Source organism: Mytilus edulis, chromosome 4 (genome assembly GCF_963676685.1).
Source record: "Mytilus edulis chromosome 4, xbMytEdul2.2, whole genome shotgun sequence".
In the NCBI taxonomy this organism is placed as follows: Eukaryota; Metazoa; Mollusca; class Bivalvia; order Mytilida; family Mytilidae; genus Mytilus; species Mytilus edulis.
The window spans coordinates 16692945-16708329 of record NC_092347.1 but is presented as its reverse complement, the minus strand read 5'-3'; the positions used below and the strand labels follow the sequence as shown (position 1 = coordinate 16708329).

General features: G+C 30.1%; 1 protein-coding gene across 3 annotated transcripts in view; it reads left to right on the top strand.

The window, feature by feature from the left end:
* Positions 1-15385, top strand: part of LOC139521720 (protein slit-like) — a 79611-nt gene that overhangs the window by 46331 nt on the left and 17895 nt on the right. For 2 of the 3 annotated variants that reach the window (XM_071315278.1, XM_071315280.1), the window contains 12 exons: positions 3435-3598; positions 3982-4123; positions 5324-5395; positions 9980-10051; positions 10331-10402; positions 10888-10959; positions 11365-11436; positions 11976-12139; positions 12660-12810; positions 13259-13336; positions 14041-14112; positions 14885-14956. In XM_071315278.1, coding sequence (XP_071171379.1) covers positions 3435-3598; positions 3982-4123; positions 5324-5395; positions 9980-10051; positions 10331-10402; positions 10888-10959; positions 11365-11436; positions 11976-12139; positions 12660-12810; positions 13259-13336; positions 14041-14112; positions 14885-14956 — 1203 coding nt within the window. The remainder of the gene's footprint in view (positions 1-3434; positions 3599-3981; positions 4124-5323; positions 5396-9979; positions 10052-10330; positions 10403-10887; positions 10960-11364; positions 11437-11975; positions 12140-12659; positions 12811-13258; positions 13337-14040; positions 14113-14884; positions 14957-15385) is intronic. The other variant, XM_071315279.1, reaches the window with a different exon arrangement.

Below are 15385 nucleotides of genomic sequence, written 5' to 3'. Positions count from 1 at the left end.
GTAAATATTTGATGTCTAACACCTTTGTAAATTTCTATAATGTTTACAATACTGTTTACACGTCGGTCATTCACATTCTTCTATATACAAATAATTCTATTCTTTTGCGTCTTTCTCATGAAATGTATTAAAGTTTAATTATGTTTTGATATTTTGTTTTTCATTTTTTAAAGTACATTTTCAATGGTCTTCACTTTTTAAGGTTGATTCATTTGCATGTGTAAATTAAAATGTAGATTTTAATAAATACTTAACAGAAAAGCAAGGTCTCAATATTATAATAACTGTAACGTAATGAATGCTGTAATTTAACCACTTTTAATGTTATGATGGTCTAAACATTTGATGAGGTCTACGTGACATAAAAAGTCTGTTATTACCAGGTTATAAGAGTACATAAGCTATATTATTTACCAATCGTTTTCTCTTTTTCTATAACTTTATAATAAGATGTTTTTTAAAGGTTAATGTATGTAGGCTTTAAGAAACAAACAGATCTATTAAATATAGATAAAAAAAATAAAAAAATGGTTGTTATGTCATAAATCAGTCCGATAATTTTTTGGTTTCAATCGTTTTTCAATTTGTTCTGTCTTGGCCTTTTATAGCTGACTATTAAGTATGGGTTTTTCTCATTGTTGAAGGCTGAACTTTGACCTTTAATTGCTTAATCTACCTCATAAGTATTCTTTTAGAGACTTGTCTCATCAAGTATCAAACAACATCTCCTTATTTTATGAAAACCAGTTTCTTTTCATTGGAAGATAAATACATTTGTATAAATATACACAAAATGACGAATACCCTGTATATAATAGTCAACATTAGCGTGTTTTTTTCATAATTGTGCATTTTGTTGAAACATTTAACATTCCATTTTGATTAGTTTCATATATAGAAAGCAAGGTATTTTTAACATTATTTATTGAATATGCCTAATTATTTTAGAAGACTTTGAACTTTTATCGGAGGTTATATCTATTTTAGTTAACGTTTGATAATTATATTAGATATACCTTAATTAACTCTCATTATTAGCATTCTATAATAACATGGGAGAAAAATTAAGTGATACAACGTCATTACTCTAAGCCACATATTTTTGATTCCATTTTGAAACCTATTTATTTTATTTTGTTTTTTTATCTGAGTCATTGTGCAACTGCATATTTGCAGGTTTTTGATAGGAAATACCTAGTTTTGCTTTAAAGCGCTGCAGAAAAATCAAAGTTTTGCATGCTCGTACTTGACCTTTACAGGGGTCAATTGATTTGTTGTCATTTTCGCTATGTTAAGGACTTGTTTATAAAATGCATTTATCTTTTTATGTCTGATTTTAATATTCGTGTCAGAAATTTTAAAATGATATTTAAAAATTTTGGTTGCATTGTATAGAGTAAGTAGCTTTAATGATGTTTATACAAGTTATATTAGAAGTGTTGTATTTCCTTATCAATATTTACATAAGTATACAGGTACAAGTTTACATCTATCAAAACTTGGTTTTTTATCCCTGTAATCAGTCATTTTACATTCCAAGCCAAGAAAACACAAGTCTGATTGATAAGTTTATTTACAAACTTGTACCATGTTAAAGAGTCCTTTGATTAAAACTTTGGGATTAATTTTGTCTGTGTGACTTTTATCTGCTTTTTTGCAGCTTTTGAATGCATTTCATTTATAACAATTTGCTACCCTTGTGCCAAGTTTTCTAGATAATCTTCTATTTGGATTAATCCTAGAGTTGATTTTTTTATTCATTAAAGTCATTTCTCCTTGAAGAGAATATACTGTAAATTCAGAAATTATTGTAATGTTTTTATTGTTGCGAAAATGTGACAGGGTTATAATCGCAATAATTTAAACTCACATTTTGAAATTTTGTGTATAAATTAAACCAGATTTTTCTCAATATCACAAAAAATAAATCAAATTTTAGTTTAAAATGACAAAATCTCAATAAGAAATGCATACAATTATTTACAGTATGAAGAAATCTATGATTGGCAATGTAAATTTAAGATGGGTAACTCCCTATTCCTCTTTGTGGTCAAATGCCATAACAGTGGTTAGCAAATTTAGAAAAACATGAACATTTGGAGTGAATTTTTTAAAGTCATTGAGTTCATGCTGTGCCTTCAAGCATAGAAGGTATACAGATAATATGAAGCAGTACAATCTAAGTTTTAAGAAGAGTTAAATTTTGACATATGGAATGAAGATAAAAGGATACAGCAGTTTTGAATGATAGACGATAAACAAGACTAATTTACACAGGTCAAAAGTCAGTCATACATGTGGTGAAATATTTCTTTAGATCATGTTATAAGTATGACAGATTGAATGTATACTTATCATCTTATCATTGCAACACTTCACTCGGATATTTTATCAGCAAAAATACATTTTATACACCAAATATACAAAGAGAGTTTACTTACAATTCTTCAACTTCAAATGAAATTATAAAACAAATACAAGACAGTTGTTAAACTTAAATGCATTTATCTTTATAGATATAAAAAGTAAAATCACAAAAATACTGAACTCCTAGGAAAATTCAAAACAGAAAGTCCATAATCAAATCGCAAAATCAAAAGCTTAAACACATCAAACATATAGATAACAACTGTCATATTCCTGATAGACAATACCTTTTTCAGCTAATTCAAGACAATATTTAGCCCCCTTTAGTAAAGATCTGTTTTATGTACATTTATTGTGTGTTAATCTGTTTAAATGAAATGATATTGATAATGGTAATGATGTCATCACTATAATTTAAGCGTCAGTCTTAACTGGGTACAGCTAGGTAAATAACACATTAGATATGGTTTACTTTCTTGATTGACATGTTGTGAAGATTTTTTTCCATATTAAATGCTCAGATTAAATGTTTCTAACTAAAGTTGTTTAAGCTATTAATGAATGTATAAACATTACGTTTTTACTTTGAATGTTGACTTTCTGACATTTAATGTCTCAGGTGTAGGCACACAGACTATTGATGTAGCACATTTGTCTGTTTTTCTCAGCTCTCCATTACTTCCAAATTACTTGTATGGTATGAATAATTAAAAAGCCTTACCCGAAAACTTGATAAAGATACAACCTAGAAACTGTAAGAGATAAGATATTTTTGTTTGACTAATTTTCCATAGTTTTCATTTTAGCCAAAATATGTGTAAATATGCTTCATATAATGGGGAAAACATGAAATATTATGAATCTAAAACACAAAACATACTTAGCTTCAAAGAACCCAGAGCTGTGTTTATGGTATTTCAAATGTGTTTCCCAGTTACCAGTATTATACGATGCAATGGATGTAACAAGATTTTGATGAATGTGTTTAAGTCTGAAGGCAATTGCTGTTCATTCTGCATGGTTGCATGAAACATACCTTAACATTAAATTCTCTCCATTTTTTTCAGGCGATTGATCAACAATAACTTCATGTGTGATTGTCATTTACTATGGTTGCCAAGATATCTGAGGTCACATCGAGGCCTGGGTCTCTACACTGAATGTGATTCACCGTCACGACTCCAGTCCATAGAGATGGTAGATATTCCAGAGTCACAGTTCAAATGTCAAGGTAAAACCATTCTGAAGTCAGAGGTCATACAGTGCATTGACCTCTATTCAGATTGTAGCCATGGTCATATTGATGTATAAAATTTTAAAATCTCTCATTTTAAGCTGACTAGACAAAAATGAATTAATGGAAAAAAACAACTCCATACCAAATCTTTGCACTGATCATTGAAACTTAGTATCGGCAGCTGTCATAAGTTGTGGTCTTATAAAAGTATAAAGTCCCAACTAAGAGGCATCAAAGTGAAAAAAGAAATAGTGGAGTATGTGTCAAGGACACAGCTACCAAACAATAACAATGAAAAGAAAGAGTTTTGAAAATTAAAACAACATCTTAATATTGATAAAGTTTATAAAACTAATGTTCTGTAAATTGCTTTATAGGCATGGACAGTTACAAAGCACCAAAATGTGGAGTAGAGGCCCGGTGTCCTAGTAAATGTAGATGTATGGAGGGTGTGGTCGACTGTAGAGATTTAGGACTGACAGCAATCCCTACCAATCTACCAGAAGACACCATTGAAATGTGAGTTTTGTCTTTTTGAATTTCAACATCAAACATTAAGGGTATGAATAAAGCATAAATATAATCAGATATATAACTTTTATCTTCTATACTCGAAGCTCTTGTCCTGAAAACATCTGAACTATTTGCCCCTGGATGTAAGTAAAAACAACTAACTCACAGCAATTTCTTTATGCTTGATTTTGAATGAGAATGTTAATGGGATTAATTGAAATGTTGTTATTCTTGTACATTGATGTCTTTAGGGAAAAAATATAATTTAAGTTCACAATTGTGTAGATATATATTTAGTTAAACATCTTTCTACCTTGCATTTCACTCAACCTTTACTAATTATAAATATAAAATTCCAAACTTACTGTAACACATCAATAATACTATCAAGTCAGATGTTTCTCTAGCTTACTGACTATTTAATTTATTCTAAACCCACCAGTGAGTGACCCACTGGGAAAAAATGATCTAGTCCATTCAACTATTGTAAGAAAATCTACTGTAACATTCCACACCTATAATTTGAGACACAGTTATAAAGGTGACAAAGAGAACCCTACAATTAAGGCAAAATAAACCGTAACATCAGAAACTTCATTCAGGTCTAACACCACCACAAAAAGATGCTGTTTTTCTTGGTGTAATCCCAGGTAAAAAGTGCATCACTATCATGTATTACCTACATCAGAGAAGATAAACTGACATGCTACTGTGTAAATATTTATTGTGAAAGACAACATGCATTTGGAACATGTGGTTTAACATATGTAATTATAGTAAAATGAGTATGAATATAACTTTGACATCTAAAAAAACATGTATTTATCTTGGTAGCAATTATAGGGTTCAGGAAATTGTCATGTGATTAATTTGTATAAAATGCATTTAGTTATATGCTAATATATGTATGATAACTAGAAGTGTTAGAAAAATACCACACCATTCATAAAAATAGGAAAAGAATAATTCAGGTGTAGGTTTCGTTCTCACAGAGATCAGGAAACTGTGAGCGTATTGATTTTCATTTTGTCCTTGTATATGCAGGACCTTTCAAGAATTAGTAATGTGTCCTTGCATTACTGTAAAACATTAAATTAATGATGTTTTACATAATAAAACTAGAAAATAAATGCACCTGTATCTATTCTGACAATTAGTATCTCTAATGTAAATACCTTAACAGTATGTGAATTCCTATATTTTCAGACGTATGGAACAGAACCATATAGTCCATATCCCATCAGGAGCTTTCAGTGACATGAAGAGACTCAGAAGAATGTATGTATCTACAAATATACAAACTAAAACCTTTATTTTCAATAGTGATTTCTAGTGCTATAAAAAAGAAGATGTGGTATGATTGCCAATGAGACAACTCTCTGCAAGAGACCAAAATACACAGAAATTAACAACTTTAGGTCACTGTACGGCCTTCAACAATAAGCAAACCCCATACCGCATAGTCAGCTTTAAAAGGTCATGAAATGACAAAGTAAAGCAAGAAAACAAGAAAACTAACAGCCTAATTTAACCTGTTTGCAAGATTTTATGTTCAAGTTTTCCTTGTCTCTCAGATCTGATCAAATTGAATTTATGTATGGGGATTTTTTATGATCTTATTGAAATTGCAAAACCAGCCAAATGAAAGCCAATACATATATATATATATAGTGATGACTACCTATTACACCACCCCATCATACCAGACCTTTATTGAAGAGATTTGATGTATCCCTCTCCTTTGTTGCAATTCTATTTCTCTGTTTTCAAAGAAAATTTCATCCTGAAAACTGGTAAAATAAAAATATTCAAACTGAAATTTGTTGCATTTTTGTGTGTCTTCTAGGTTTGTATTAGATATGTATCTCTAATGTGATAGTTTGATGCATTCAAAATTTATTGTAATTTCATATTTTAAAGTAATATGATAAAGATTTTGAATAGCTCTGATCATTATATAATATAAGTTTTATAAGCCATTAGAAATATTAGAATGGTGTTAACAGCATGTAATATGTAACATACAAATGAAATTACATGATTTATATGTCAGAAATGTTTATTTGCATTATATTCAGCATTTGCATTAATTCTTCAGAAAATGTAAACAATTAGAAATAATTGAAAACACAATATTTCCGTTAATGTGATACAATAACTAGTCTTAAATTTGATCTAAGACATATTTATGGAATTATATGAAATAAAATTCTTGTATGGTTTTACTCTATGTTAATTTACTCTTGAAAGGTTACACTTTGAAACATTAATTTATTCATTAAATAATGTAAGGGATTACCTATAAGAATTCAATGTATGTATTGTATATATAATCTCCAAGATTGAAATGCAGTTGTCTCATTGGCAATCATACCACATCTTCTTATTTAATATGTTTGTTGTCAAACATCAAACAATGTCAGAAAGATAATTTGTTATGTTGATATTGAAAAATGCTCCTGTTTTTCTGAAAGCCAAAGTCTTTTTGAAATTCCAAAGATTCACTAGACAGTAACATAAAAGGTAGAGCTGATTGACAATCTAGCCTTTTTCTTAAAAATCTTCATGAACAATCCAGAACTTATGATATATTTGATTTGTAAAATCTCTGTTTAAAGGACATCAGGACATTTTTGCATCTGGAAAATACTCCCCTGTCCTGGGTCAGTCACTCCTTAACCTACAGTATAAATTTCAAAAGTCGTAAGAAAATATTACCACAAGTCCTGGTTCAGTCACTGCAAGAGTTCTAAATTTCAAAAGTCTTTAGAATATCATATTTTTAAAGTATGATTGATATGATGATTAATGTCTACCATGTTGACACCCAAGAGATAGGTAATGAGATTTCCTGGAGATATATAATGAGGTTTCCTGAAGAGTTTTAACTACTTTTCATGCTATGTCCCAATCTCATAACTGATTCCCCAGCAATGGTTCCATCATAGAAATGATTTACCAGGTCTATAGGAATCATATTTTGTCAGATGGGTGTTTATTCAGGGTGCACCTGTGGAGGAGACAGTACAAATCATGTTTTGTCAGATGGGTGTTTATTCAGGGTGCACCTGTGGATTAGATAGTACACAGGTGATATATTGGACTTCTGATTCATGCAAGAGACTGTCCTCAAACTGGGCTTGTAAAGTACATGAAAAATGTATTCAATATGCATCTGTATTAGCATTGGTGCATATTATTAGGCCCTGCTCCTCTATCATGTCTATCTATTTTGAACCTAATGCACAGTTTACATGTTAAATTTTGTGATTAGGTCAGTTTGACTAATATTAAGTCATCTTGTTTGTTTAGCAACTGTATATCTCATTTCTATGGAGATTATTTGTCCCCAACATGTAGGAAAGACATAACCCTGTGCCATCAGTTTATGCTATGCTTGTGGCACCAACAAAATTTCACCAGAAATCTTTATTTATAGCAGGTTCCTTATCAGATAATAAGATTATCAAGTACAATAAGGAATACATGTAAACATGCAGGGTTATTGCTACTTTGACTTAACAGAACAGTGCTAGGATGCTGGGAACTTTTTAGTTTTTAAAACTATTGAAATCCAGTGGCGGATCCAGAACTTTTCCTAAGGGGGGGGGCCCGCTCTAGTTATGCTTCAGTGATTTCCTATATAATCAACCAAATTTTTCCTACAAAAGGTAGGGCCCGGGCTACCCAGGGCCCCCTGTATCCGCCTATGAAATCTATGCCTTATTATTCTGAAAAATAGTTAAGTTCAATTGTTGATTCATTACTTATTTTTATGAGGAACAAAACATCCAACCAGAGAAATGAAATTGTTTAGAATTTTTAGACTTTAAAAATTGAAAAGATTATTTTGCATCTGAGTTAAAGATTTAGTCAGGTCATTTCATGACCAATCTAGTATATCTTGCACTAAAACATATCTCATGCATGGTTTAAATCACAGCACCTGCTATGCTGTAGTTGATGTTTACACCTGTATAAGAACATCTGATCTGTCATAAAAATATTCATCATTTTATTATTAGTAAAACTGATGTATGGAAGGCTTTAAATTATAATGATTTCTCCTAATAATCTGTAAATCATATTAACTTCTTTGAAGAGTTGTATAAATGATAAAAAAATTATGTTTACCAAATTATTATGACATATGAATTAGTTTATTGTTTTAACAAGGTGTTGTTAAAATCATCATAGAAAAAAAAGGATAGAATTTGTGGTTCTTCGTGACTTGGCATCTGTTTTGAGATTTGTTGAATCTATTGCACGTTTAGATTATTACATGAACACATGGCCATCATATATTTCTGGAACAAACATTCACTTTAAAATAATAATTCATGTGTATATAACAATGATGTTTAATAGTTAAAAAACTATATATTGATCTCAATTTTCTGTTGGTCAGTCTGTCCTGCTTCAGGTTTTAGTTTTTAGTTGAGGTAGTTTTTGATGAAGTTGAAGTTCAGTCAACTTGAAACTTAGTACACATGTTCCTTATGATATGATCTTTCTAATTTTAATGACAAATTGGAGTTTTGACCCCAATTTCTCGGTCCACTGAACAAAGAAATGATAGTTAGAGTAGGACATCCATGTACAATGGACACATTCCTGTTTTTAGGCTGTTACAGTTACTGAACTCTGTCTGGTCTTCCCATTATTGACCCAATAATTGTTCTTGTGTGGGAATTAAAAAGGAATTATATAAGTTATGGTAAAATTTGACCATTTTACTACTGAATTAGAAACCTACAGAATTTTTCATTTAAATGCAGATTTGAGCTGATTTGAAGTAATTAAGATTACAATCTTGTCTTATTATTGACAAACGATATCCTTTCCCTGTACATCCATTACGTAATATTTGTATGACAACTGATCATTTCATATAATTCTCAATTTCTGCAACACTAAGAAAGGTCATTTCTAAGTGACCTTTTACATGTCAGTAAGATGTAAATTAACATAAAAGAATATTATCTAAATTAGTTTTCTTTTTTGAGAAGAATTGTCATTATACTTGGTTTTGTGGTATTATTGTTAGCACAAAAGTTTAAATTAGACCTCAATTTAACATAGGGAATATGCCAGTATCAAGTAAGGATCTTATCAGTGGTCGACCCTGTCTCCTTGTATTTTTTGACTATTCAGAATTTGGTGTCAGATATTAGGTTCTCTCTGTTGCATCTGTTTGCACCTAAACTCAAGGCAATAAAGAGCTTGTTTTATAAGGTTGGCACTTGTCTAAGATCTGGGGCAATGTACAGCTTACCTTATAAGGTTGACACTTGTCTAAGATGTGTGTTGATAGTGAGCTTGTCATGTAAGATTTGCACTTGCCTAAAATTTAGGCCAATATAGAGCTTGCTTTAGAAGGTTGACACCTGTTTATGATTTAGGGCAATAAAGTGATTGCCTTTTAAGCTTGGCACCTATTTGACATTTGGGGCAATGTAGAAATTGCCTTATAATTTGACCATTGTCTAAAGATTTAGAGCACTATTGAGCATGCCTTATAAGGTTGGCACTTGGCTAAGATGTAGGGCAATACAGAGCTGGCCTTCTAAGGTTTGCTTTATAAGGTTGACACCATGTGGGGTGTATGGTAGTGAAACAGCAACCCAACATCAAAATATTACCAACAGACATCTAGAGGGCAACATATAGTGTTCAACAATGGGCAGGTGTTCATACTATTTGTCAAGTTCAAAAGCAGTGAAACATTTTACATAAACATCAAAGATCTTCAACACCCAACTCTCCAAATAATGAAAAATATTAAACCATATCTAACAGTTAGAAATAATCTATTTTAAGTTTGTAAAACTGATATTAAAAAATATTATCTTTATTTTCTAGAGATCTAAGCAACAACCAAATATCCAAGATTGATTCTGATGCTTTTGCTGGACAGCTATTTCTCAATTCTTTGTAAGTTTATAAAATAAGCTATAACAATATATTTAGAAATCTATATTTAGAAAGCTTTCTTTAAATATGAATTTAAGTCATAACTCTGTTTAGCAAAAAGTAATGAACACAAAATTTTTGATAATTTGAGTGGACTTCTTCTAAAAGTGCAGTTACACTAGTTATAATTACAATTTGCCATTATGAGAATGTTCTATATAGTAAAATCTGGTTTATTTAACATTTAAAAAGAAAAGATGTGTTATATGAGAGCCATCAATATATTGTATATCATTTCAGAGTACTTTATGGTAACAAGATAGTAGACCTACCACATGGTGTATTTAATGGTCTTTCATCACTGCAGTTACTGTAAGTTGTATACAATGTTTTGTTTTCAATGAAGCCATCATTAAATAATTGTACACTGCATAAATGTATATCACTGAAATCCTTTTAATGGGATATTTGCAACAGTAAAAAATACACTTGCAACAAAATTAAAATACCAAACTCATACAAGTGTTTCTATGCTTATACATTAGGCTTTCCACTCAACAGGATTAACATAAACCTGTTGATCAATTTTGTTGAAATTTTGAGTTCATCTTTTTGAAATGGATAACTGGTGATAATTTAATTTTAGTGAATTGCATAAGTTAAAGGTTGGTAGTAAGAACAGTGTAATAAAAATAGTCAAACCAAGGTATTCCAGTGACAAACTTTATTATTTCTTTTCAAACAATTGATCACCTAGTAATCAGGAGCATTGCTTTAGAAAAGTCATACTTGTTAACATGTATTGCAGACATCCATCATATTTAGTTTTTGCATTAATAGCATGTTTCTATTTGTAGATTATTAAATGCCAACAAGATCAAGTGTATAAGGAAGGATGCTTTCAAAGACCTGTATAATCTTAATCTTCTGTGAGTTTTATCTTTCATATCTGGGTATCAGACATGTATTAATAACAATGTATATATTTTCTGTTGTGAGACAATTGATTTTGTCTGATCTTTAGGCTTTATTGGAAACTGTTTTTGGTTCATCTTAACTTATTAAACATCAAGAAAGCTTACAACTCACGTTTTGTCTTGGAAGAATATTAAAGATGATATTTGATGTTCCTATATCAAGAATTTCGTGAGAAAAGAAAAACTATGGTCAAATATAGATGTATTGAAATATATGCAGAAAATGAAACTGTATAAATTTCAATTTGATGAACTAAAATTTATTTTAAGAGATAAATGGCAATTTGGAGTTGACTGTTCTTATCTGAGAAAATAATATAGCAATGTTTTATTTGACTTAGATAATTTTTTCTTCAGATCTTTATATGATAATCAGATTCAATCACTTGGCAATGGAACCTTTGTACCTCTGCAGAATATTCAGACATTGTAAGTTATGCTATATACCTTATTTTCCATTTTAAAAGTGACGGCAATTATATGTAGCAAAAAAAAGCCATATGTCAAGACAGTTAAATTAGGAATCAGAACAATTTGAAAAAAACTACATCACAACTATAGTAAAATTGTATGATATGATAAAAAAAATACTAGTAATAGAAGTGAGATTTATGAACAGTCTGAATTCTGTGAAACATGTAAAAATTGTATTTACAACTAGAGAAAGATAAAGATATTTTTTTATACCATAGTTCTTTCATGTGTTTTCAATTTTCACGCAACTGGTTAGTTAAATTCAAACTATCTTTCAGTCATATTCAAATAATTTTACAACACATTGGCCTGGGTTTCTGCAAAGAACCTAGAAACTTATAATTGTCAATCATATAAACCTAAAAACATTACCAAGATAAATATTCAAAAGTGAGTCATTCAGAGTTGTGAAGATCATTGATTTTGTTGTCAGGGCACCACAATTGTCATGTCATGTGTAATTTGAAACCTTTAGATTATTTTTATACTTTTAGGCATCTTGGAAGAAACCCGTTTATCTGTGACTGTAACCTCGGATGGCTTGTGGAGTACCTGATAAAGAATCCTATAGAGACCAGTGGTGCTCGATGTGAAAGTCCTCGTAGAATGGAGAGGAAGAAAATAGCTACAGCTAAAGTCAGCAAGTTTAAATGTAAAGGTTTGTTTTAAGTTGACCCTGTTTAAATGTAAATGTCTTTTGCCATAACCATTCCCAAAATGAACACATAAAGTTTTATTATTTTGTGTTTTTACCATTTTTCAAATTGGGCCACATATTTGAGAATTTTGCATTGTAATTGCATGATTTGTGAAAAGTTTTATGTGAATCCTTTCATTTGTAATGAATAACATTGGCATCTTTCATTCATTTATTTGATATTTGTTACTGTACTTTTAGTCATTTTTAGATGTTTTATTCTTAGAATTGATACAGATGCTGTAAATGATTAGCAGACTTTGGATCAAAATAACTGTATTTTTGTACCAAATGCTTGATTTTGCAGGATGCATGTATTTATACAGTGAAATCTTCTTTTTTTTTATAACGTTTGAATCTTTTGCAACTTATCTATTTGCTGGATAAAACTCTAATTTACAGTTTTAATAACTGGTGTAACTTTATAAAAGTATCTTGTGAGTCTACAGTTATATTTTTAAATTTGTGTCAATGATTGCAGGTGCAGAAAATCACAGAACAGAGAATGCTGGTAATTGTATGGTAGACATGGCATGTCCTGACTCCTGTGTGTGTCTTGGTACTGTAGTGGACTGTTCTGGACGAGGACTTACAGCTATACCCAAAGGCATTCCCACTTACACTACATCATTGTAAGTTGGCTTTGCATTAAAATGTGGAAACTAATTATAAATGGAAGAGATTGTGGCATTGAAAACAAAAAATGTACAGGAAAAAAACCCACCAGAAAGCAGCATACATTCGTTTAAAATATTGCTATATAAGCAAATAAGTTTTACCTTTAGTATTCCCTAATGCTTCAGTGTGCATGAGAGATACTTTAATAAAATTTGGTTTTCATAATGAATGGACAAATATCTTTGTACTTGAACATTGGATGTTTACCTGTCAGGATGTGAATTAAAGAATATCTGCCATACAGCAAAAACAAAAAACAGATTACAAATATAACTGTAAATTTGTGTCAAATAAAAGCTCCACAACTTTCTAATTTCTAGTTGCAGGGAACCTCATTTCACTATTAACATGTAATTTAAGTAATGTTCTTGGCGTACACAAAATTCCTTTCTTTGTTTACAGGAAGTTGAACAAGAACAAGCTTACAAGAATAGATTCTCTGTCTGAAATGTTGACCCTGCTAGATGGCTTACGATCTATGTAAGTATAAGAAGGAATATTAACCTAAGATTAAGCAGTGTTTATTGCCAAGATTTGAACAACTGTTATTTAGTACTTCCAGAAATTTATTTCGACCATTAAATAGCAAAAAGGCTGATCATAATTTATGTTTTCCTTGAGCTAAAAAGAAACCTGTTTTGCCTGGTGAAAAAAAATTGTCTATTTTGCAATCAAATAGAAATGATTTTATGTGTTCTTATCAATGCCATATCTAAGATTTTACAGATATTAATAACAAATTCAGAGTTCTACTTAGTTATTGACAAAAAAGTGTGTGAATTTTGAATAAAATAAAACAAATCAACATCAACAATTGTCCTGGATTTAAGAATTAGTGCACTTGTTTTGGCCTCTGGAGTAAAAAGATTGAGATTTATGATAAGATATTGGTGATCTGTAACATTACTAAGTGTGTGATACTACTATACTAAGACCATCATATCTTGTCACTGTCAAAAAAGTTAATGTCTATGATGACATAGTAAACATTAAGTGAGGGAAAAAATATACACTTTTTTACCATTTATTTAAAAACATGAAAATAAAGTTTTTAGTATTTTTAAACATGTAGTTCTATCTAATCAGACCTGATTGATGATATATAACTGGGTAATTTGTTGGTAAATCTGTGGTTTTATTTCTGTACATTAGATCTCTGATTAGTTAACCTTTTTTTCCTTCAGAGATTTCAGTAATAATCTGATAGATTCTATACATGATATGGCTTTTGATGGGGCCAATAAACTATTAGAAATGTAAGTATTAAAAAATATATAGAATTGCAAGACAGGGTGGACCTAAATCAGAGATGTTAATATCTTCATAGGAAGATGTAGAATATATTTAGACAAACTATCGCACTTTTGAGGTCAGAAAGTTTTAGGAGGCTTTTGATTCTATGTCGGATGTTCTGTACAGGTTTTCGGATGCTGTTTAATGTAAAATCTGTTGCTTTATGTAGATAATTTGTAGCATGTATATGGTTATTAATAGTCTTAATGTCTTGCATTTCAAATTAAAAAAATTAAGGGATGTGGTATTATTGCCATTAACTATCATCCAGAGTTAAAATGAGATGGAAGTAAGCAATTATAGGTTTATCATATGACCTTCAACAATGAGAAAAACCCATACCTTATTACTATATCAGAGACCTAACAATAGAAATGTGAATATTTCAAACAAGAAAAGTTATAAAACATATAACTGTCTCAATCTGTAATTTGTGCAGGTAAACCACTGTGAATTTAGACATAGGGTGTGTGGTAGTTTTTGCTAATCATTATCAATGGAAAATAGGTATTATTGGACATTTCCAAGAAGAATATTAAATAATTTAAATATGTCTGCAATGTTTATTTTGTCACATGTTTGGGCTTAATAATCTGATCATAGATGACATTAGTTTATTTTTCAATTTTGTGTTGTTGGTTTTCTGTCCCATTAATGTGTACCAACTGTCTGCTTTTTCATGCCTGTTTTGAATTTTCAATATTAATCATTTAAATAAATTTTTAATTTTATCAGAAATCTAGCAGACAACAAACTGAGTAAACTTTCGATGAAGATGTTGTATGGATTACGATCAGTACATACCATGTAAGTTAAAGTTCTCTTTTGTACCATTAACCAAGGAATTGTCTTACTTTGTAGGATACCTTAATTAAGTCACTTCTAATGAAAAAATAATTTTAAAAAAAAATATCCTGGAAGAGTAGTTTCAATATTGACATTTATTTATGACATCTTAATTGACATAACTTTAATATTTCCACCAAAAGCAATATAAACAGACCAATTTCCATTCAGGATCATTCAGTTTGAGGACCAGAAAAAAAATGCATGTTATAACAGACAGCACACTCTAATTGCATTGTTTTTTCTTTAATTTTTCTTCATTATATATATAACAAAATTTTAAATTCCAATTAACCATTCAGGATTGTCCATTAACTATACATTAAAAATGTGTTGATAAAATCACATGCATCATGTATAAATTGAAAACTTATTATGGAATTTCAACTG